Source organism: Falco biarmicus, chromosome 1 (genome assembly GCF_023638135.1).
Source record: "Falco biarmicus isolate bFalBia1 chromosome 1, bFalBia1.pri, whole genome shotgun sequence".
NCBI lineage: Eukaryota > Metazoa > Chordata > Aves > Falconiformes > Falconidae > Falco > Falco biarmicus.
This window is the reverse complement of record NC_079288.1, coordinates 19,473,819-19,498,034: the sequence shown is the minus strand read 5'-3', so window position 1 is coordinate 19,498,034 and position 24,216 is coordinate 19,473,819. Positions and strand designations below refer to the sequence as shown.

The 24,216-nt window shown below is 53.4% G+C and overlaps 1 protein-coding gene across 8 annotated transcripts; it reads right to left on the bottom strand.

The window, feature by feature from the left end:
- Window positions 1-877: 877 nt before the first annotated feature.
- On the bottom strand, window positions 878-23,648 carry FLOT2 (flotillin 2). Of its 8 annotated transcripts, none has more exons than XM_056358026.1 (11): window positions 23,546-23,642; window positions 14,792-14,873; window positions 9,922-10,012; window positions 5,294-5,417; window positions 4,743-4,861; window positions 4,185-4,298; window positions 3,973-4,092; window positions 3,341-3,555; window positions 2,969-3,152; window positions 2,653-2,802; window positions 878-2,500 (listed from the first exon to the last, which is right to left on the bottom strand). In XM_056358026.1, the coding sequence occupies exons 1-11, from the start codon at window positions 23,592-23,594 to the stop codon at window positions 2,462-2,464; spliced, it is 1,287 nt and encodes a 428-aa protein (XP_056214001.1). In that variant the 5' UTR covers window positions 23,595-23,642; the 3' UTR covers window positions 878-2,461. The 8 variants fall into 8 exon arrangements, with proteins under 8 accessions (XP_056214001.1, XP_056213911.1, XP_056213831.1 ...); XM_056357936.1 differs by lacking the exon at window positions 9,922-10,012 and adding an exon at window positions 11,874-11,964 and having other exon boundaries at window positions 23,546-23,631; XM_056357856.1 differs by lacking the exon at window positions 23,546-23,642 and adding an exon at window positions 22,594-22,681.
- Window positions 23,649-24,216: the final 568 nt, after the last annotated feature.

The window sequence follows — 24,216 nt, the reverse complement described above, 5'->3', positions numbered from 1 at the left end:
AGCGCCTGAGGGCAACACAGCCCTGTAGCCCTGCACCCCACAGGGCAGAGGGACCCCAAGTGTCCCCCAGGCCACCACCACAGAGCTGGTGTGGGGACACCCAGGTGCCGCAGGGGACCCCTGGGAGCAGGGCCGCCCTGCCGCAGGGCACGTGGGACAGGGCCCTTTGTCCTGCCTGCACCCCTGCCCAGCCCCGGGGGCACGTGGAGGGTCCCGAGGGCAGCCAAGAGCCCTGCTGCTGGTTGCCACTGCTCCTGCTCGCCGGCTGACCCCGAGCAGGATGGTACCCCCAGAGCCACCCTGCTGTCCCCCAGCGCAGAGGACAGTGCACAGGGCTGGGACGCGGCTCCGGTGGCAGGGTGAGGGCACGGGCTGCGCACAGCTGGCAGTGGGGCAGGGGACATGGTGGTCACATGAGCTGCTGCCACCAGCCTTGCAGACAGAGCCTTCGGCCCACGCCAGCTCTGCTCCGAACCCCAGGGTGCCACCGGTGGGGCACCCCACAGTGACCAGCTCCCCACTTCAACGAGGGCAATGCAGCTGGCGCTCACCAGCCACCCTGGGTGGCTCCTGGCTCCATCCTCACCCGAGCGGGACCAGGACAAGGCTCTACCCTGAGCGAGGGTGGGCCAGGAGCAGCCCCAGGGACACGGCGACCACGGGGAGGCTGCGAGCTCCCAGGAGCCGCACAAGCTGGGATCTCCCTCCATGCGCGCCTTGATCTCCCGTCCCAGCAGGAATGCTGCCCGCTCCAAGACCAGCACCCCCCGGCCAGTCAACGCCACGGCCTGTCAAGCACCGGCTCTGGCACTGCCCTGTGCCCAGGGGTGCCACGGCAGGGGAGGCGGGTGCAGGAGGCACAAGTCGAGAGCCAAAGCACGTGGTGACAAGGTTTTATTATCGTACAGCAGTGGCGGTCGCAGGGTCGCAGGCATGCACACGCACATGCAGATAGGGTGCCTCGCCCGGCACGCCCGCCAGCAAACGCCAGATCTGCGCCGCTGGTGTGAGCACAAGCAGGGGGCTGATAACGCCAGTCCTCCCCACCCCGGTGGCAGGGAGGGGGACGCAGTGCCACCAGTCTCACAGCGGGTCACTCCTGGCAAAGGGACCGGCCGGTACCGGAGCACTGCCAGGAGGGCAGACGGGGACCCAGGTCCCTGCACCCACCCTACGGCAACGGGGCAGGTGGCACCGAGCCATGGGTGACCGAGCTGGCAGAGGGACCCCCAGCACCCTGCAGTGCCTGCGCAGGTCACCGCCAGGCTGACTTCGCGCATGGGTTTGTCTGCACCAGCCACACAGAGCGCAGGCGGGGAGGCAGGCGGGGAAGGGGCAAGGGCCACCGCCAGGCCCTGGTGGCACTGTGAGGAGTACGGGACACACAGGGGACAACCACTTTCACATTGTTACTCAGGGCAGCAAAGCCACTGGCCGTAAGAGGCGGGGGCTGAGCGAGGTAGGGGCTTCTGCACTGTCTGCCGGGGTATCCCCTGCCACCCCCCGGGGGCCGCGGCACCCCCCAGGAGCATGGTCCCCAGGCGGCTGCACAGGCCATGCTGGAGGAGCCTGTCCCCACCGCAGCGCCCTGCCCGGTCCCTGCCTCCCGCTGACCCTGCGCCTGGAGTAGCCGTGGGGGTTGAGATACACCAGGGCGCTCAAGGGACAGCAGGCTCGGTGGCTCCACCTCACTCCTGGAGGATGGGGTGGCTTTGGCACAGCGCAGCTTTTTGGCATTCCTGGTGGTGGGACCTCACCAAGCCTGGCTCACAGCAGGGCTCAGCTGGGCTCCATCAGCCCCCTCCGAGCTCTCCTGGCTCCAGATCCCGGGAGGAAACTTCCCCGAGGGAAGGCAGCACACGAGTGGGCAGCACCCACTGGCAGTGCCGGATTGTCGCCCTCCCAGGGAAGTGCCTGTCCCCTCTGGGAAGCCCAGCCTGGGCAGGACTGAGTTGCCTGTGGGCAAGACACCGAGGTGGGAAAAGCCAGCCACAGCAACAGCTCGCGGGCAAAGGCAGGGGTTGGGCAGCGCCAGGAGGGTGGCTGCGGCAGGGCAGGGAGTCCAGGGGAGGTAGGTCCTGCCTGTCCTCTTCCTACAGCTCCACGCTCCGTGTCCTGCCGAGCCTCTGCTCTGAGCTCTGGGCGGCCACCCGAGGACAAAGAACAGCAAGGCACCGGGACTGCAACACCAGACAAGCTGCCACTCATAACTGAGGATCGGATCCAAACCCTGGCCTGATACAATATACAGATAATTACAAAATAAATCCCCTCCCACCCTTTGTAATAAAAGAGCAGCTGATTGGACATGCATCTTTCTGGCCCTACAAAATAAGGCACCAGAGCTTAAAAATGAAACTCCGATTGTCTTTGATATAAAAGGAATTCCCACGTGTTGAAGGCAGTTGATGTCTGAGTGCATAACAGGGAGTGATCTTCACTAGCTTTGGGTTGGCCAGCCTCATGCCTGGGTCCCGGTAGCTTTCTGGATCAGGGGAATCTGTAGGAGGGGAAAAGAGAAGCTCTGAGGGCTGGAGGAGGGGGAGGCAGGGAGCTGGGGAAGGAAAGGCTCCCTAGGAGTTAGAAAGTTTTCCGGCAAGCCCCCGTGCCCTACGAGCTGCAGGAATTGCCAGCTGCCAGTAACCGGCTCACCTTTGTGAGATCCACACCAGTGATGGCACGCACGGAGGCGGGGATCTCAGCCAGCAGACGGTTCACCTCCGACGTTGTGTTGTTGCTCTCTCCACTGAGAATAACGATCTCGTCCACTTTGGAGAGGGGAGCAGCAACTTTGGCAGCGATCTGAGAAGCAGGGAGGGATGAGCAGAGTCAAGGTGCTGCTCACCAGCCTGCTGGGCAAGGTCCCTGCACACCACGTAGGGCTTCACTGTGTCCCCAGGAGACCTGGCCCAGCCTGGGACCTCCCCACCACTTGGCCGGGAGCAGAGGAAAGCTGCTCCCTCCTCACCTCAGGCAGTGCATCCAGCACTAGAGCCAGCTGGGCAGCCTCTCCGTACTGCTGCAGCGCTTCAGCTTTCAGCTTCATCCTCTCCGCCTCCGCCATCCCAATGGCCTCAATCACAAAAGCCTCTGCTTCTCCAATCTTGCGGATCTTTTCCGCCTCCGCCTGAGCCATGAGGACTTGCTTCACCCTGCAAAGGGAAACCAGCCCTCCAGCAGCCCAGAACCCCGCTGTGTACCCAGCACTGTTTCCCTCTCTCCGTCAGCCACATGCCTGCCCCGCAGCGCCCACGAGCCAGGTCTCAGCACAGCAGCCGCTGCACCTTGCTCCCACCTCACCACAGCCCAGCACGCAGCCGGGCTCAGCGAGCTCACTCACTTCTCGCCCTCAGCAATCTGCTGGATACAGTAGGCTTCAGCCTCCGCCGGCCGCTTCACGGTGGCTATCAGCTCCTTCTCCATCCGGATGACTTCCTTCTCTTCCACATCGATCTGCTTCTTGCGCTGCACCACCTCGATTTCGATTTCCTCCTGGCGGATCTTCTGCTGCTCCCGGGCGCTCTGGAGCTCATAGGCCAGCTGAGCCTCAGCAGTCTGCACAGGGAGAGAGGAGGGGAGAGTCTTGGCCATGATCTCCTGTGCACAGGCATCAGGTCCTGAAAGCAGACATGGCTCCTGCTCCCAACCCTCTGCCCAGGGGTGACATCTCAACCCTCAGAGCTGCACTTGCTGCCCTTCCCTGTGTGCTCTTTCCACAGCACTCGAGCCCAACCAGCTCCAGGTTCAGCTTGGATGACCCTCCCCACCCTTTTCTCTCCTCTTAGTCCCACCTAACTGTTGCAAACACGACAGGAATCTGCTGCAAGGAGCTCACCCTGTGACAACAGAAACCTGGGTTTCTCCACCTCTGGCTCTCCTCACGCATGCAGGAGGTGGAAGGTGACAAGTCCCAGAGGACTTGCTACCCCGATCCAGCCAGGGAACAGCAGCAGGCTGTCCGATACCTCTCACCTTAATGTTGACCTCTTCACTGAATGCAGCTTTCTGCAATTCAAAAGCCCGTTTGGAATCTGCTATTTTGGTATCAGCCAAGAACTTAACATCCAGCATTTCTTTCTTGCACTCTGCCTCCTGCAGAGAGGAAACAGAGAGCAGAGCTCCAGGGTGAGCAGCTGGAGCAAAAGAGGCTGCCCTGGGGAAGCCCAGCACATCTCCAGACTCACCCGAATGCCAGCATCTCGCTCCGCTTCTGCCACGCCAATGTCTGCATCCCTTCGGACAGCTGCAGTCTGAGTCTTTCCCAGGGAGCTCAGGTAATCCACTTTATCATAGACATCCTGGAGAGGGGAAGGTAAGTCACAACCACTTCAAATGAGTGACTCTATCTTGCTCCCTTTCTGTTGAAGCTCAGAGCAATCACTTGTGGGTTAGGCCACGGTCAGAACGAGCCATGTCAGCCTGCTGCCAAACAAAACGAGGCATGACAGGGCGAGGCAGGCTCTCCTGACATCTTCCCTCCGGCTCCCTGGAGGTTGGGTTATCAGCGAGCTCTCTCCACCAGCCGTGTTTACAGAGGCAGCTACCCAGGTGCTCTTTGCCCAGCCGCCTGGATACAGGACATGCTGTGGGCGGCTGCCATGGAAACTTCCGGAGGGCTGGGGCAGGCTCTCAGCTGAGCCTTTCAGCCAGCTGCAGCAGAGGAGCCAGCGCCAGGCCCTGCTGTGCTGCTCCTACAGCTCTGCCAGCTGCCCCACAGCGCAACGCCCTCCATCTGGGCATACCTTGATGGTGAAGCTCAGGATCTCAATACCCATGCGACCCACGTCAGGAGCTGCCACTTCCCGCACCAGCTTGGCAAACTGATCCCTGTCCTGGTAGATCTGCTCCACTGTCAGGGTACCTGCAGAGGGAAGGAAGGCAAAGCCTTTTATTTGGAACAAGTAACACAAAATGGCGTGGGTCTAAGCTCAGCAACATCCTCATTGCCCCTAATCTCTTGGTTTGGGCACAAGGGCGTAAACCTCTGCCCAGGCCCTGCAGCGTGCACCACCATCTCCGCCTCACAAGCACAACCACCACACACACAAGCTACCTGTAACCCACGGGGGCTCAGACATCTCTTACTGCAGACACCGAAAACTCATTTATCACAACACCCAGCCACGCGGCAGGAGCTGCTGTAAGGGAGGAACAACCTAAGATGCCACCTCTGCAGTCAGCAGAGGAAGCACCTGTTGTGGCTGCTGCGGTGGCAGCAATACTGCTGGGACCAGCCAGCAGAGAAGGGAGAAAGCTACTCAAGATGCCTTCAAGAGTGTGAGCCCCTCCGCACCTAGGATGGAGCGCAGATGCCCCTCCAGTGTCTGAAGGACCACGTTCTTCACATCCTGCACGTTCTTCCCCAAGAATTGCTCACAGGCCACAGCCAGGAGCTCCTTCTCGGTCATTATCTTCACCTAAAGACAGAAGACAAAACCAAAGGAGCTGAAGGTGCCTCTGCAAAGAGGGACAGGCACCCAAGAGCAGCAGCAGCAGCAGAAGCAGCAGTACCACCACCAGGCTGCCAGGCACCCGTGCTACCGATGCTCTAAGGGACCATGCTGAGCTGTCACCACGCTGAGCCAGGCCATGGGACCAAGCAGCGAGCCCCTGCTCACTGCTGCTGGGCAGAGCCCTGCTGCAGGCACACACAGCAGCACCAGCGTCCAGGGCAGACACTGCTCCAAACCCTGACTGCAGCTCAGCGTGGAGAGGTGCTCCCTGCAGCCAGCTGTCCTGCATCGGCGGCCACTGGGTGATGAGGGGACAGAGATTGACCCTTCAAGTCCCACATGATGAAAACCTTACCAAAGAGCCCTTGCTACCAGTTCAGGCACTGCACCAGTAATGGACGTAGGAGGAGAGGGCTTTTTATTACTACCCCTGGCAAAAAGCCATTTAGTTACCTTTCTCTTCCTCCTCCTTCACTAGAATTAATTTTTCTGACACAGGAAAGGCAGAGAACAAGGAAGAGTCTGACATGCCCAAGAAGCAGCTTGGTAACAGGGGCTCCATTCAGTGTTCCCTGCAAGGAGAGATGAGACGAGATGGCCGTAGCACACTGGTTTGTCCTGCTCCTGGCTGGGAGCTCCCAGCTGCAATTTGCAGTGACCCCAATGTGCCAGGGCAAGGACCTGGTTGTCCTGCTCCGCATGGTCAGCCTGGTAACAGTCCCCAGGGGTGGGACACAGCTGCCCCAGCACTGCTTTCACCTCCCACAGTCAGAGCCAGACGTAAAAGCACTCCCAGATCCAGCCAAGCCAGGGTCTTCAGATGATCCTGCTGGTCACGGGGCTGCCTTTTAAAGGCAAAGTGGGTTAAAAATCTCTGTGGGGTATGTGAGGCAGTGGAGCTTTGTGCTCATGGAGCTTTGTATAACCCAGCTATGAGGTGCTACAACCCACCAAGGTGACAGCTCCTAGTGGCCAAATCCAGTCCGAGGGCTCAGGCAAAGCCTGGACACAGGGACATATTTGCGTCTGGCAGCACCAGCGAAGGAAGCAGGGCCACACCAGCCACGCAGCTCTGCTGGGACCTCTGGGCACTGAGTGGGTCCCACAGCACCCTCTCATGGAGACATCTGGGCTGGGCAGTGCCTCCTGTCCCACGAGATGCTGGTGGCACCCTACATCCTGCCCCAAGGGTCCTGCCTGGACCTGCTTCTACCTACAAGGCCAGCACAGCCCTGGCTCAGAGCCTTCCAAAGCTTCAGGTGCTGTACAGGGGCCCTCCGTGGCTCCCAACACATACTCTTGATGTGTTCACAGCCTATATGGTCATCCTGACACCTACAAGACCACTCTTCAGGGTTGAACTGCTGGCAAAAGCAACATAACTATTTCTTGAGAAGGTCTGCTCTGACAGCTTGCAAGTCCAAAATGATCCTGCAGCCAAACCTGCAGAGCTGAACAGCAGAACCTGGCCCCAGCACTGCCAGGACAGCTGGGACCAGCCACCACCTTCTAAGGGGACCAGAGGTGGACCATGTTAGATGTGGTGAGCTGACCAAGGCTCAGCCACCACAAGCCCACCCCTAGGAACAGGAAGAAACACCAACCTGAGCTGAGCTTATTTGCTTTTGCAATTTTTTACAACTTGCTTACTTGCCAAAAAAAAGAACCTTTGCTTCTCAGGCTGGGTCTCCCATTCAAAACACCAAACTGAATCTCGGGCAAGCGTTGCAATCCTCCTCTTTCTCCCCAAGACCTCTGGGCTCCTTACTGGGCCAGGCCACAGTGGTTTCTGGTCCCTGCCCCCCGGGCCAGCAGTGTGCACATTCTACACAAGAGGGAGTTGGGAGAGCTGCTTATGGAGCTGCACCCGGGAGCGTGGGCCTTGCGCAAGGCTCATCCCGCACCCAATGGGAGGTTTTTGCAAATACCAAAACCATTTAGACTCAGCAGCAACGTTGATGGGCGCATCTGCCAGCAATTCCACCTCTCTAAACAATCCCCACCCTTTGGAAGCTACAGAGAGGACAGTCAGAGCATGGAGCAGGATGTTCAGTAAGAGAATCTCTGCAGTACTTCCCAGGAGCAAGGAACAACTCAGCCTCTGTCAATAAAGCCAGCCGGCAGCCTGCCTGCGCTGGTAAAGCCTGGACAGCTGGAACAAGCCTGGCTGAATACACAGGTCAACCTACCAAGCAAAGGTTGCACAAAACAAAAGAAGAGTCGAGCAATTTGCGCTCAGCCTGCTTCCAGTATTTCAGACAGGGCACTGCGACTCTTGGTGCTTCTTCAAATGTCATTCCCATCAGAGAGGGAGTTTAGCTGGCAGGGAATCAGAGAGCCTCCACAAAACAATCCCGTCTGGAGGATCGATACTGCCGCACCCAGCTCCAGCCAGCTGCAATCACAGCGAGGGGTGAGCAGAGACAGTCCAATTAGCTTGAGGCTCAGAAAAATGGTACAGAAGGATATAAGGATATAAAGCCCAGCGTGGCCAAAGGCAGCAGCACCCCAGTGCACCCAGCCAATACAGACAGGAGGTTACTGGTGAGTACTCATTACATGCCTCTTCAAGAAAAGAACAGCATCCTTATGCACATGGAGCACTTCTATCATTACAGCAAACATTTAAAAAGATGTTTCTCTAGTAATAATTTGTTTGCTTTTTTTCCTTTTTTGCACAACCTCTTAAAAGAAAAATGTTTGCAAATTTCTGCAAAATTCCCCCAAATCCTGCAAAATTAAGGTAACCTCTGCCATGCGCATCTCGAACTGCCTCAAGCCTGCTTTCTGCACGGTGATTCCTTGCATCTCACAAGCCTAGGTCTTTAAAATTAATTGACAGTGGGGAAAAACGAACAGTGAGAAGAGAGAATAACATGAATGAGATTAAATGGGAGCTGCATTTTTAAGTCAAGGCACCCGGTGATCCAGCCTTCTGCTACCATGCGCCGCCCAGCTTAGACCATTTCGCAGGCAATGAAAGGATGTCCCAACACTAGGTTAAAAAGGAACACTGGCTTCACAGAAATACTTTTTCCAAATACAAAAGGAAAAGCCTACAGATTTATGAAATGCGTGTGAGGGGAGACATGGGTGAATGCATTTTGCCACCCATACAAAGCCCACTAGTGGTTATGTGACACATTAGCAGCTAAATGGATAATAAAGAACTCAAAAATTGAAACTAAGGGTGCTGGTTCACATCATTAGTGCCAGGATGAGCCCAAAACACTGGCTCCTGTGCTGGTGCTCCTGCACGAAGCCCCATTCCCCAACAGCGGCAGGGTGATGGATTACCCTCTGTTGAGTCATGGTCGTGCCCAGCCCTTCTGCCATGTGTGACAATCCAGAAACCACTCCTAGCTGAATTCATATTCTCACTTATGCGGAGACACAGCACACAGCTCCTCTGCAACGTCAGTTTAAAGCAGATCGATGAACCTAGGGAGGAATGCACTGCTCTGGAAAGCACTGGGTGAACTCTGTTAAGCGCTTGGTCTTAAAAGGGCGGCAGCAGCCACAGTGCTCTTCCCTGGGGGGAGCCTTTTGACGCATGTGGGATTTTGGTCACATCACTGCATCACTCAGCAGCTCCCCTTGGCTCCACTGCTCACCGCAGGGAATGTGGCAGTCACTTCTGCAACGACAGACCTGGACACACCTTGGACACGTGATGACCACAGCCTTGTGTGAACTGAGAACCACCGTCTTAGTTTTACACACCCAGAACGAGCTGTCAGGAGCAATTTTCAATCAAAGCATCCAGCTGCCTATTTGGGGAGTCAAATTCTATCAAAAGCTAACAACATTTTCCTCCCAGCATCCTCCCTAAGGCAGGACCCGGTCACAAGGATAGGTTCTGTATCAAGGCAGCAAATCTCAGAAGCTAAGAAATGCAGGTGTTTCAGTGTGCTCCCACAAGCAGCAAGAGCTGGTTTTCACGTATGAAGAAGGCTTGAGAGAATCAAAATTCAATTCACACCAGGGATTTTACAGACAAATTTTAGTGCCTGGAGGGACTAAGTTCTTTCTTTAAGCTTTAACTCACCGTGAAGAATTACAAGGTCCACATGCTAATAATAATAATCCAAAGCAACATAATGCTTGATACCATCTCAGGAGTGAATGGCTCAGTCCTGCAGGATCACACATAGCTCCAAGGGCACCGCCGTACGTCAGCGTTCCACAAACAGATCAAGTCACCCACACACACCTCATTTGCCACGTGGACAAATAAGACACCAGAAAAAGGAATGATTTGAGGGAGAGGAGGAGAGGTCACAACTGCCTTCACAACATGGGACATGCTGTAGTGTGTTTTAACCAACAAGGACAGTGTGGTTTTGCACAAGAATTTGTTTCAGAGCAGTTGGCTTCTGTTTCTAGACAACAGTAACCTCTTAAGGGGAAAAACCAGACGGAAGTTAGAGACATGCATTCCTGAAATGATGTTTTGGAGTTACTGTACCTGTGCCACACCTGTGACAGTTAAAGCTACCCCCTCCGCCGTCTCTACGTCCTCACACCTGGGCTGTAACGTCATTATCTCTAGGGAAATCCTGCCAAAAAACGTAAAATATTTGCACGTTTCCAGGTAACACACACTCAGCTCTTCCCTTTGCATCTCCTGCCCCGGGCTACCTGCCGCACTCATGTAAGACAGGTAATGTAAGACAGGTGCAGAATGCAGCCGAGGGACTACATCCGTGACTGGAGACAGACAAGTCACTTTGGCCAAGAAACAGATTTTCAGATAACGCTTAAAGGCAATTTATCAGCAGAGAAAGGCTGGGAACCAGACTGGAAATGGTATTGTGACCCTTTCCCTTCTGCTGGGCTCATGAGGTGGCCAGAAGCTAGCAGCTTGAGGACCCCAAAGGGCCCTCTGTCAGAGGCTTGCTGTGCCATGCTGCCCAACGCTGGGGCAGCGTGTGTTCTTGCTGACTGGTGTCACTGGTTTAAAAGCACAGCATGGACCCGTGATGCTCCTGCCCACCCCGCACTGCCATGGCAGCAGGAGCCCTGGTGCTTGGCAGAACCTAGTGCTCACGCTGCAAGAAGCAGCCGTGCCTTTGCCCTCACTGGGTTAGCGTTAACACAGACCTACCCCCTGATCTGGTTCACCTCTCCCTCTATTTTTCCTGTGTCCCATGACCCAAAGGCAGATAGAAGTGAGTCTCCAGCTCTTTAGGGCTGTGCTCGTGTAGTATCAGGCACCCAAGAACAGATCCTGCAGCTCCAAAACTTTCTCCTGGGCTCCAGGTACTTTGGCCAGACCCGGCAACTTGCAGGTCGTGATTTGGTAAAACAAGAGACATGCCTGGCCATGGCAGGTTCTGCTTCAGGAAGCAAAGCCTGGCTCTCGTGTCAGTCATAACAAGCCGGGAAGGCACTGGGAGTCAGGAGAGGGAGCCACAGGGCAGACAGCTTGTGTCAGTGAACATTAGGTCAAACATCTGAACCATGAAGGGGCTGCACTGGGCTGCTGCATGTACACCAAGTAGCTCCAGGATTGGCTGGAAGTGCTGAAACATATCTCTGCAAGCTCATGCCTGCCTTGGCCACTGTCCTAATTAAACTGGCATGCAAACTGGGAGCTGATAGAACAGATCCCACTGTCCAGGATGCGCACAGGCATTTTTTGCCATATGCGTTCACAGCTTTAATCAGCTAGTGCAGGATTTTAGCCTTCTGAAGACCTAATCTATAATTTGAATTTAATTTCAATACCGTGCTACTTCTTAGCCAGGAAGTCACAGGGATGTTTGGTTATTACTGCCACACTGGTTCATAAGTGCTCACAGTGCAAACACTAACCCACTAACCCTGTGTGTTGCAACTCATCCAAGGTCTCTATGCTGTACTTTCAAATGTGACAACGTCCAAAACTGGCCCTGTCTCTATGTGGAGGAAGAAGGGCTGAGTGGAAACCCATATGCAAAATGGCAGAGCCAGGTAGAGTTGCAATTTCCCCACGTGTACAGGTTTTCTTTTGAAGCGGCACAAAATCTGCCTTCCCACCTGCCCCAAATCCTGCCCAGAACCCAATCTGGCCTGCTTGTGGCTCCACACAAAAGGCGATGCCCTTCTGCTCTCCACCAAGCACACAATGGAAACAGTGCTGTCAAGGAAAGGGTTACAGTTGGAGCAAATGTCTGCAGCGTTATCAGAAGGAGCCAGTACAGCAATGCTGAATCTGGAATTTGCCAAGTATGCATCTGTCTACATTACCTATAAACTGTGGAGTGCACCCCAGGGCAAATGCCGGAGAAAGGGAAGGAGAAGAGGCTATTGAGATTTCAACTGTCCCATTAGAAAACCATTAGTTTTTATGTTATCCTGCTGCTGCTGCTGTTGCTGCTGCTCAAAACAGAGGGATAAAAGGTTAGACACAATGTTAGGAAGCTGGTGGATTATTACCTGTGCAACCCCTGTTACGTACAGTGGGACCCCCTCCGACGTCTCAATATTCTCACAGCGACAGAGGATGGTCATAACCTCCAAAGACAGTCTGAGCAGCAAGGAATAAGGGTAGGACAGCAAATACACAAAGCAGTTATCAGAGAGTAAGACACTCTTTGGAAAGGACAGACAAGACTTTCAGGTTTTGCCTTTTCCCTCTTCAGTGTGCCTTCCTTCCTCTGCCCGCACCCCGGGCTCCGTAACGCTGGGCCAGAGCAGCTTCCCTAGTCACAGCGGGGAGCGTACAGCGTCTCGCTGCTTCTTTTAATGAGGATAAACAGGCTGGGGGCTTGTCTCCACCCTGCATCCCTTAAGTCACCACAGATGAAACTGAACCAGGTATCCCACCTGGACTGCCACCCTGGAGTCAGCTGGCATTCTCTGTTGGACTAACCTTCACACACAGAAAATTCCTTTTTGTAATAATCTAGATACTTCTATACCAACATTTAAGAAGGGCCAGAAAAATTAAAATGCCAGGGCTACCCACCCCTGGCTAAGGCACTGATGAGAGAAAGGTGCTTCCAAGTGCTGTCCTGAGAAGCTGAATAATACCACTGGGCTCCCCTGGAGGCATGTAAGACCATGCTGGCTCTCTCATTGCTTTTATTTCTGACCTTTAATCAGGGACAGGATTTTTTTTTTTCTTTTTTCTTCCCAATCCTCAAGGTTGCGGCAGGATAAGAGCCCAGCACCCTGCCAGCTCTAACTGTTCCTTTTGTTCCCAGGTTAGTGCTACCTGGCGGGATGCCGCCGACAGGAACACAATCGCTGCTGTCTCTCTCACTTTCAGCACTGGCAGTTCCAGAAAAGATGTCCTAATTTCAGAGGAGGAAATCTGCCTCACTCTTCATGTTAATGCAGTGAGCTCCATCTGGGGCATTGCTTACGGTATTTGGGAAAGGCTCTGTTCTCAAAAGGAGAATTAAGCCCCGTATCCCATGGCATGAAGCGGGGGTATAGATTTTAAAGTAAAAGATCTGTTTGGCTGCTGGCATTCCTGTCAAGAGCCCCATTTGCTAAATAATGCACACACCTCTATCATATGACAACTCATTCCTGGCAAGCAGTTCTTGGCCCTGGGCTCAGCTTTTGCTTAATTTAATAAGTCAGCCTCCCAAATACATCTGTTATCTCCTGCAAACGGCAGGTCAAGGTCCTGCACTGTTCTCTGGTCTTCGGACACAAGAGGAGCAGCAGAAACCATTGGTTCAAATCAACAGTTCTCCCAATGAGATGCCTCACAAAAATTAATGAATGAAGCTTGTCTGGATCAAATGCAGTCCTTAAGCACTGAGCCCACAAGCCAGGCCTTTCCTTCCCCTCCCATCTCGTACAAGCATCACTGGAGAGCCCGAGTTAAAGCAGTATGTGTTAGCTGAGACCTCTTCATGCACCTGGACCACTACAGTAGGCTCTCGTAGCAATCCCGAGTACCAGGCACCTGGGAGAGGACCTGAGAGCTGTGGTGAGTCAGTTGCCAGCAGCAGCCAGGACCCCTTCAAACAAGGCAAGCTGCCTGGCCCCCAGGCAAACAGCAGCTATGGCAGTGTATCATCTGCAGAGTGAGGGCAGCAACATGCTCACTTTGTCCGCTGGTGGCAACACGTGAACAGGGAAAAGAAGTGGCAAGATCAAGCAGTAAGGGTTAACTACAACCTCTGGCCATCGCTTAGTGCAAAAACCCAAAAGTCACATCTTTATCCTTTTCCCTGTTATTTTTTACACAGACGGAGGAACCTGCATCAGTGAGTATAAGGGAGGTGCTGGGAGAGAGTTAACACTTCCACAGATCCTAAAGATGAAAAGCCACGTTAGCAGGACAGCAGCACTATCACAGCATGTTAGTTCAGAGACCAGCACAGTGAGAAGCAGCAAGCAAAATCCACAACTAAGGAAAGGGAGAGAGAGAGGAAATCCCGTGGTTTTAAATAGGAACACAGTCTGCTCCCAAGGTGACAGCAGTCAGCTTATCTTTAGAAAGAGAGACTCGAGCAGCAGGAGAGGGCGCTGGCCCACTGCATGCCACAAACGTGTTTGTTACTGGGTGAGGGTTTGGGCCGTACTGGGCAGAACTCAGCTCCTCTTATGAACTCATGGATGAGGCAGCCCTGCTGCCCAGCACCTCTGCGAGAGCCTCGTAGCTTTAGAGCGCTGCAAAGGCAGCAGCGGAGCAGAGCAGGGCTCTTGCCTTCCTCAACACTCACTGCACCAGCACAGGAAAAAACACACTGACCACCCAGGCTACGGCCCTCTCAGCTTGGTGGGTGTTACATAAATAAAAAACAATGAAAAAGGAAAAAAAATAAAGAATGAAAAAAGGATATCTGATTGCCTTGGGTTTGAGGAGAGGTGTGGACAGAGAGGCCATTTGAAAAGTACTTCAGCTGAAAGCATGGGGTTTCTTTTCTGTCTTTTGCACTGCATCTTTTCTGTCTTTTGCACAACTGTCCCCACGCAAACAGCACAGAACTCCCCCATCCTGCGGTTTTGTTTTGCGCATCATCGTTTACTGTCAGGTAAGCCTAAAATGACAGGATTACCTCCTGCATAGCCCTGGACAACCTCAGCCTCCACCACTCAAAGCAGAGGATGGCCAGAAGCTGTGCAGTTGTGAGTGACCCTACATGCCCCATGCTTCAAGGCACCACACAGGGCACATATCGCTCCTTCCAGCTGTTTACAGCCCTGTACACAAGGCAGCCTTCCCGCGAAGGACCAGGAGCTGCTCACAGGCAGAGGGCTGGGCTGATGCTCATCCATGGTTTCATATGCAGTGCCCAGTCCCACGTTCCTAAAGATACTGCTGAGAGCCCCACTGGGATGGCTTTGCCTAATTCCTACTCCAAAACCACAAACAACAGGGGTCTCCTTACCTTTGGGTGTCAGTAATGCACCACCAAGCCCAGGCCCAGCCTCCGTATACATACTGCTTTACATCAGAGCCACAACAGCCACCTGCAGCACAGCAGAGAGATGTAGGGATTACACATCAGCACATTGCTCTCAGACAAGGAAAAACCTGCACCCAGACCGAGTTGTGAGCAGAACAACTTCCTAACAAGCCTGCCCAGCCTCTGGGTGCTGAGGAAAGGGAATCCTGGGGGATCATCGATTCCCACAGCCCCTCGGAGCAAGGGAAGCACCTCGGCTTGGCCGCATTACAGCAATGAGTGCTACCAAGCCAAGCTCTGCAGCATGGCCCAGAACAATCCAAGCATGCCTGCAGTATCTGATAAATAATGAACACACAAAACTCTTTCCAAGATCCACAGCAGCCCTGGAACAGCCTTTGGTCAGCCATAACGCAGCTGGCCACTGGGAAACCCAGTGCTCTTCCTCACCTCCATGGGCTTCACATGGCAATTTTCCAAAGGCAACCTTTCTTTAGTATAGTCTTATAAAATTGGAAAATAGTATTTGTAATAATTCGGTATGACAAAGAATAACACACAGAAAGAGACTGTATTTCAAACCAGGGTTTTATTTTAGTTTTGTTAAGCAGTTTAAGCACTTACAGCAACCAGAATTGTAAGTACATGCTTCAGTATCTTTAACTATGACACACCAGCTCTGTCGTGGAAAGCCATGTAAGAAATCCATCTCCTTTCCCTCACCCCACACTGCAAACCACCCTTAAACCCAACAAAAAGCTAGCAGGTCAGCATTTGAGGAGGGAAGAACCCTCAAGTTCCCTTGAGCTCCCCAAAAATATCTCCTAGTTCTGGCTTGTGCAATTACTACAGCACATGAGGCTTTGCTGGTCGACCGCAGAGCTGGCTGTACCCAGAATTCAGGCAGCATCCAGGGCTCTGACAATTTAAGATTTGACCCCACTGAGGTCAGACGATGCTGTCTGGATTTCCAGATCTTTGATTCAAGGAATAAGATGCCTGCTACCTTTCAAGAGAGCGCCCTGCCAGTGACCAGCCCTAGGTTTCATGCCTGGCAAGGGAGGAGCTCTGCAGCTCCCTGGCTCGGAGCAGGGCTGCGAGCTGCCATCTCTCAGGCAGATCAAGCCAGCAGTCCCTCCCTAGTCTGTTATCCATAATCACTTCATACAGCAGCCCTCAAGGGCCTCAGCCAGGCAAACACTGTACCAACAGAGCAACAGACAGTTTCAGCCCTGCGGGACTTATCTACACAGGCGTGATGGAGCCAGTGCAGAGGAAGAGCAGGGAAAACAGTGTGGCTGCAATGCTGTGGGAGCTTCACATTGTGGGAGGGGAAAAGGAGAACTATGAAGCCAGCAGACGGCAGCCACACAAGACAGCCCTTTCAAGAGAGACAATGATTATTAAGTTTGTTGCAGTAGGTCAAAATGAAGAAGTAAAGCCAGCACACATCCAGGCCAGCGTGCCTGCAGGAGGGGGAACTCTTATCCTCCACATCCTCCTCCCCACCCCCAAGTGTTTCACCACCTTCCGCTATCAGCTAAAGAGCCTGCCTCACCGGCTTCCACATAATGGCTGATAAACCAGCAGATCAGCCGCATCTACAGTTTTTCACCCTCCAATTTCTGGGGGAAGTTAACACAAATTGGAGAGGGATCTACACACTTTTTTCAGGTCTCCTGTGCTCCACAGCGTAGGGGAATATTCTCCCGTCACCTCCGAGATGGCCTCTGGATAGCTTTTTCCTGTAGCTGGAAGGCTAGGAGTTACAGAGACTGATGATCCAATATCCTGCAGCATATTAACCACAATGCCTTTTAATGCTTCTTGGAGGACGTCAGCCTGGTTAGCTCAACCTTTTAGCCAGGCCCTTGTTTTCCAAGAACAGGAAGGGACGTGTTCCTGGCAGTCAGGAAAGGCAGCTCCACACGGAAAGCCGTTTTATTTCACAGGGTCTGCGTGGTCTTTACCAAACTTCTGGTAATCGTTTCATAATAATGTTCTGCGTAAACTCTGCACCCTAAACCCACTGTTGTTACAGGAACATGCCTCTCCACAAAGATGTTTCTTTTCTTCTGCAGGAAATACCTTATTTAGTATTGCACCCAGAGTGAGCCCCATGTTTACTTCCCAGTGCTACACAGCATTGCTGCACAGCAGAGCTTACTAAGATAGATTATATGCCCAGAAGTGTTCAAAGCATAAGAAAAACAGGGAAAGCTAACACGTAAAACAGGAGCAGGATGCCAGCTGGTTGCTTTCACGCAAGCTGGACGTCTAAGCACATCAGAGCTCCATCCTAGTAACGTGGGTCAGATGAGCTGAACGCTCATTTTCCATTGCAGTCCTGCAGCCGCTTTCCCAAGTCTGAGAGAGCAAGTGAAAAAAGAACCAACAAAGCGAAATCTTTGCAAGGCTAAAGAATAAACCCTCTTGCACAATGCGATTTGGCAGAGAAATTGCCTTTTCCAACTATAATACGCCCACTGTTCTAGCAGCCCGGGTCTCACAGTCACTTGGCCATCGCTTCCACAAACATCCACCGTGCCTCTTCCGGGGCAGTGTACAGCGGCCAGGCACACTACAAACGGAGGATTCATAGCCAGGAAGCTGCCATCCAGCTTGGCCTCTTCCCAAACGAAGGGGTCCCATGTTCAAGTAAGAATTCCCAGAGCCAGGAGAAAGCACGTTGTCTGTTTTTGTTTGCTGGTTTGTTGTTTTGTTTTTGTTTTTTTTTTTTTAATGAAATGAGATTAACCACTTGGGAGTTTGCAGATAAAGGGAGCTCTCAGCAAATGCAGGAAGCTGCTGCCCCGATGGATGGCAAGCAAGAACGAACAGGAGCCCAAACAGTTATGGGGACACAGGGCTCAAAACATTAAAGCTGGGACAATTTGAGGTTGTGAACAAGCTCTGTGTTGTTTGCTCTCCCAAGGTACCTCGAGGCAATGAGTTTGTATTCTGGCAGGAAGCGGTGAACGTTCCGAAATCAGGTCACGGTAAACAGGCCGCTACGATGGCTCAGTATATTCCTTCCCCAAGACTGTCGCAGGGTGAAGAACAGGGCAGACACCGCTGCCTTCACCTGCGCAGAGAGAGCTGCCATCTTCCCACCTTGAGCCAGGGCAATCTAGTGCTGGAGTCACCTCTTCCCAGAGGACCCACCATCAAAGCTGGGAATAAACAGCTCGGTCCAGCTGGACAGCAGCTGGGTTTGTTAGAGAAACGGCCCCGTGCTGGGAAATGTCATGGGGTGCTAACAAGTGAGTGCAGAAAGGCAAGGAAAAAACTGATAATTGAAAACAGTTATTGACAAAAGACATAATGAGAGGGGAGAAAAAGGAAAAGGTATACACAGAGAAAACCACATAATAAAGCAGGACCTAGACTAAAGTCGGTGTCTGGTTCTTAGGCCCTGCTATGCATATAAATTAGGCTTTGTCCACATGCAGAAATGGTACAAGGTTAGCAAAAACTAATTTTAAAAGATGCAAGGTTTGCATTGAATCCATAAAATCCTTCAAGAGTCACTGCAACAGATGAAAGCAGATTATGCTGGCTGGCTTGTTTTTGATATAATCTATATCAAAATTACTTGGTTTAAGCTATGAGTATCAATGCTAGAGTTTGAAAACACACATTTAGCTTAACTCACCTTACATGCAGAAACTTGGAGAAGACAAACCGCAACGAAGTTACACAACAAAACCACAGGGATACTACCCCAGAATTCCTCTTGGAAACCAAAAGGAAAGCCCTGAAGCTATTCTGTCCACCTCCTCCTCCAGCTATGCTTTCCAAAGAGTAATTTGCAAGTCTTGGAGATTTAACAAGCACCTGACAAGGGAAACCTTGAGCCCCACCACCTGCATAAAGCTGAAGAACTACCTCCCGAAATGGAAATATCACAGAGAAGCTGCTTAAGTTGCCTTTTGTGCAAGTGGTGAATAGCTGTATTGAGCACCAGACTTGAGACAAGCTGTGATACTGCAAGCACGGAGCATCACGAGCAGCGTGAAATCAACCGCGGGGAAAGATTTTTGGCTAGCCAAAATGAAGGACCTAACTCTGCAGGAGCACTCAATTAAACCTGGCAGGTGACAATCAGCGCCACTAGAAGTTTTCTGCATGGCTTGCCTGGTGTGAAAGGTAGAATACCTCTACCTCAACCCTGGGGAACGGTTTTGAACTCTGGCTCCAGAAGCACAAATGCAGACAAGGGGCAAAACCCCATGCAAAACCCAGATGAAGCTGCCTGCTCCTTCCCACACACGCTGCTTTTGAGGCTGAAGAACTGGAATTGCAGCTAGCCACCATCACATCAGCCTGTAGCTGGAAGCAGAGGTGACAATCTCCATGCCATCAGCCCCACCACGAACATTAGGTCTCAGATGGCTCTTGCTGCTCACCTTGTCTTTCTGCAGGACACAGCCTGGACTTTCTCATTCCATTTTCATGTAATCGACTGTTCTCACCTATGTGTAACTCTCTGCGTTTCTCCCTACTGAACTGCATCATATTTCTTCCAGACCATTCGGTCAATCTGTTGAGTTCGTTTTTATGCTAATCCAGCTCTTCAAAGCTCTCAAATCCATTTGCAGCTCAGTACTGTCTGCAAACTCAATAAACACATTCTCGATTCCATTATCCAAGCCAAAACAAGGAACTTGCTTGATAAATCCTTTTAGCTGAACAGTGAGCCACTGTCAAGTTCCCTGGCAATGGTTTTCCAGGCAGTTTTGTATTAGTTTTATAGTATCTGAGAAACCAGTTCCTCCTTGCACTTTGGACTGCAGGTCTCTTGCAGGAAGGGCTTGCAGAGCCTCAAGAAGCCTTTATTTCAGGGTTTCAACTTACAGAAGTGCCATGAAAATAGCATAGTCACACTGGTTGAAAATCACAACCAGTTCTTCTTGCAGCAATAAGAGGGTTGCAGTAACAGGATGTGAGACTTCAGAGTTACTCCAGAAGGGTTAACTACCCCTGACTGCTGGGCTGCAGCAGGAAATGGTTACACAAAACTGGAATTAACTGCTAGCTCCCTTTGACAGAGATCAAGGAGCCCCAAAGGGTGCTGCACTAAAGTAAACTGAATCTGGGCTGGACCGTATCTCACAATGATTTCTGAGAAATCGTAACAGTGTAACAAGCCTTAGCAAAGGCAAGGTGTGCAGTATCTGCTGCTTCTCCTCATTCCCTAGAGTGCTCACTCACCTGGGAGGGAAGGCAGATCAGCTAGACACAGCTCATACTCAGCAAATACACGTAGTTGTCGTCTTCTAGGCATTTAGGAGCCATTTCTTTCAGTATTCTCCTAGGAAATAAAGCTCAGCTGACTTGGCTGCAACTCCCCTGACTTTTTTTCCTCTTTTCCCACCCTGAACTTTTGCTGAAACAGCAGTTTGCTCCGACACAGAAACACAGCGGGCTGTGCCAACCTTCCTCTGTCACGTATGTCCAGGTGCTCACCTCAAAGCTCCTCTGGCTGCCGGACCATTGCTGCGTGGTGTGACCCTGCAGCCCTCGACAGCCAGATCGAAAACGCCCCAACTGTACAGATTAAGGCAACACTCTTGAGTTATGATAACTGTAAGAAGAATACAGCTATAATAAATTACATCTCATTATGAGACTCTGCAGAATTATTCCAGTGTTGTATTTCAAAATTCGCAGATCGATCCTTAGCCACAAAAGCTGCATTCACTCAGACTGTAACCCAAACCCAGCAGCATGCACCTGAGACAGCCTATTAGCTGGTGAGAACATTCGGCTATCAGGATGAACAGGTACTTTGTGTACCTCCCTGAAAACTCGACTGGCTCCAGCTGCACTTGGAGGCAGCTCCGTGACGGGCCAGGTCCCTGGCAAAGCCTCCTCAGAACTTGCACCAAACCTCACTGGGAGGCTCCCAGCACCGCTACCCTCCAGCACAGTTAGACCCACATTTTGGAGGGACCATCATTGCCTCTGTTGGGCTTTGTGAAACATTCTTAAAAAGCCTGGACTCCACATTTCATGGGCGGATTGGCTAACCCAGTGCAGTTTCTTAGAAGATCTGTGTTGCTCAACGGGGGAAGGACACAAGCACCAGCAGAGCGCTGACCCGTGCCTGGGAAGCAGATTCCCAAATAAGGCTGTGAAGCTCCTGCACACACAGATGTTCCCAAGGCAAAGCTGACTGCTCCTTGAGCACAGGAGGAACTCAAGTGTCTCACAAGAAAATGAAAAGAAAGATCACTCCTCAGAAAAAAAACCATAGACTGGGGGGAGGCACGTGACTAAACTTCCTTCAAGATGCACGGGCTAAATTTACAACCAACAGAGAAAACTTGCATTAGCTTCATGATTTGGAGGTGCCTTCCACAAAGTGAAGTCTTTCAAGTAACAGCTGTATCACAATTCAAGACAGCAAGCCAAAATCCTGCTTTTAATATTGTTTGCTGTTGGTCTATTATTTCCCTTTCCCCTCTCTCCCCAAATTCAACCTAATATCATGCAAGTAAATGCTGGGCCCAAAGGTTGTCTCTGCTTTTCCCCAGAGAGACATGGCCAAGTTCCTGGAACTACAACTGCTTGTAGTTACACGCCTCCCACTAATGCCCTGGCATTTGCTCTACACGTAAGCACAGAGGCAACTGCAGGGCTGTGGGGCTCTGCAGAGCTCCCATAACCTCTCAGCTTGCCCCAGGAGCTCGCAGCTGGTGCTCTCAGGAATCAGCAAGCATTGGGCAGCAGCAGAGTAAAACTATGTCTGGTGGCAGCACCGAACATAATTCTGATTCGCAGAGCCTGGTGTAATTTACGTTGCCTTCCCAGAACGTGGCTGTACATTGAGGAGTGTCCTCAGCTCACAACTCCCAGCTGTGGGAAAACAACGCTTGGAACTGCAAGCAGATGCCACAAATCCCTGCTGGCTCATCCTGCAAGCTGTGTTTTGTAAACTTCAGAGCTGAAGAGAAGCAAACCCAAGCTTTTAGACTGAAGGGCATCCTGGCACACCTGGAGCAGAGCTTCCCAATTCCTCCCGCTGGATGTGACATTTTACCAAGCACTGCCGATTTTGAGAGGAGTCTCTTTGGAGGGAAGCGCAGCATCAGCTCTAGATCCCAGCTGGGAACTGCAGAGACATGCAGAAGACCAGGAAAACTGCAAGAAACACTGCTGCTCCAGGCAGCTGGTGGGTGTGGTTTGTCACTCCTCAGAAGCAGCCGCCACAGCAGGCATATTTGTTTCCAAAACTGCAGCCTGCTTCTGGCAAGTCCTCAGTAATTCCCGTAACAGATCTGTTATCCAAGACAGATGAACTGGTAACAGACCAGCCAGAAGCAAGTACCGCAGCCCACTGGAGGCTTTGGCTCCAAAAGCATAACAATTCAGTTTCACGTGCATGCCAGAGCTGTGGTCATAGCACACCCTTTACATTCACACACATTTTCTCCCAGGTGAGTTTAGGTCTGAGCATCACATCGCCTGCCACAAAACCAGTCCAGTGTTCGCAGAAAGGATGTAACATGACAGAGGACACACAGAGTGACCAACATCTGTATCTAACCTGGTTATTACCTCACACTTGGTCCCAGCCTGTCACACACAGCAACATATCCAGCCCTTACAGCAAGCTGTTACATCACCTAACAGTAATTAAGTCCTGTCCGCATGCATCCGGGCCTATGCCAAAGTGCAGTCTGGAGCTTCAGCGGAGGACTGAAGCAGCTACAGGTTGAATCAGACAGAGGGGATTTCACTGTTGGTTTATTTAACGCTAACCTAAGCAACCAGCTCACCTGCTAACGTCACACGTATCTGATGGGCATCAACCGCGCCCAGTGCCAGCACCACCAAGAGGCAAGGTGACATGCTAGTGACGAAGCGGCAGGAGGATATGATGGATGAGAAGGGCACCCCAGGGACAGGCCCGCCGTGCCCTGCCCCAGCAGGATGCTCACACCCAGCTCCCCATCCCCAGCAAAGCCAACCTGCCCCCCAGGAGCGGGACGGCTTCTCGGTAAGCCAAGGCACAGGCTGCTGGCAGTGGCCCAGAACCCGGCAGTCTCGCCAGTGCCGTTGCCTGACATCATCTGACAGAGCAGCCCGGGGTGTGCTGCAGGCACCGCCGCCTCGCCCACCGCCCCCTGCGCTGCAGGGACCCCACCTCGGAGCCCTGGGGTCCAGGCGGCAGGGGCACCCCCAGCACCCCAGTGCCCACCCACAGCCGGACACCCCCCAAACAACGCCACAAGGCTCCCTGGTGGCAGGGATCCCCCCCAGCGACCCCTCAAGGAAAGGCCTCCCCCCACAACATCCCAGTGCTCCTTCAGGGGATTCCCCACCCCCAAATCACAGGGGGCCCTGCAGCAGGTACCTCCAGACACCCCCCACGCCCCCTGTAAGGCAGGGTCTCCCATTCCCCACCAGGGACCCCCTCAGTGCCCCTCCATGACAGGGACACTCCCCAGAGCACCCCCAGGCCCCACCATCACAGAGCCCCCCCAGTGCCCCACAGCCCCCTCAGGACAGAGACACCCCCCCCACACCACATCGTGTGACAGGGACCCCCCAAACCCCTGAGAGACCCCTCACAGCCAGGGCCCATCGGGGGCCCCTCCTAGCAGAGCTCACCACTAAAACACACCACCCCCCCAGTTCCCTCAGAGACATTCCACACACACACACACACACACACCCCCCCCCAACCTTGACAGGGCCCTCCCAGCCCCTGCGAGGCTCCGGCCGTACCTGACACCACCAGCGCCTCGTTGGGCCCCACCGTGTGGCAGTTGCCCATGGTGCCCGCGCGCCCGCCACCACCGCGCGCCCGCTCCCACAGCCCCACGCGCCGCCCGCCCCGCCCCGCCCCGCCCCGCCCCGCGCCGCCCGCCGCGGGCGCGACCCCCGCCCGCCGCCATCTTGGGGAGGTCGGTGCCGCGCCCCGGGGGCGGGGCTGAGCGTCCCGCGCCGCCGCCATGTTGGGCGACGCCTGTCCGCGCGCGCGCGGGAACATGGGGCACGCGCGTGCGCGTGGCCAGGAGCGCGGGAGGGGGGCGCGCAAGGCGCGGCGTGTGCACTGCAGCGTGGGCGTGCAAGGCGGGGTGTGCAAGGCGGGGGTTGTGTGGGTGTGCAAGGCAGGGCGTGTGCGCTGCAGGGTTTGCATGGGTGCGCAAGGCAGTGTGGGTGAATGCAGCGTGTGCATGGGCATGCAAGGCAGGGTGTGCAAACAGGGCGTGTGCACTGCAGGGTTTGCGTGGGTGTGCAAGGCAGGGTGGGTGCAATGCAGCATGTGCATGGGTGTACAAGGCAGGGTGTGCAAGGCAGGGCATGTGTGCTGCAGGGTTGGTGTGGGCATGCAAGGCAGGGTGTGTGCGCTGCAGCCTGTGCACAGGCATACAAAGCAGGGCATGGGCTCTGCA

Excerpts from the sequence above, each read along its gene's own strand:
- FLOT2 (XM_056357856.1), bottom strand. The coding sequence starts at position 22,666 with ATGTCACCTTGCCTCTTGGTGGTGCTGGCACTGGGCGCGGTTGATGCC. Across the intron at positions 10,013-14,791 it reads TGCATTACTGACACCCAAAG|GATTTCCCTAGAGATAATGA; the intron begins GTAAGGAGACCC and ends GTTTTTTGGCAG. Across the intron at positions 4,299-4,742 it reads TCCTGAGCTTCACCATCAAG|GATGTCTATGATAAAGTGGA; the intron begins GTATGCCCAGAT and ends TCCCCTCTCCAG.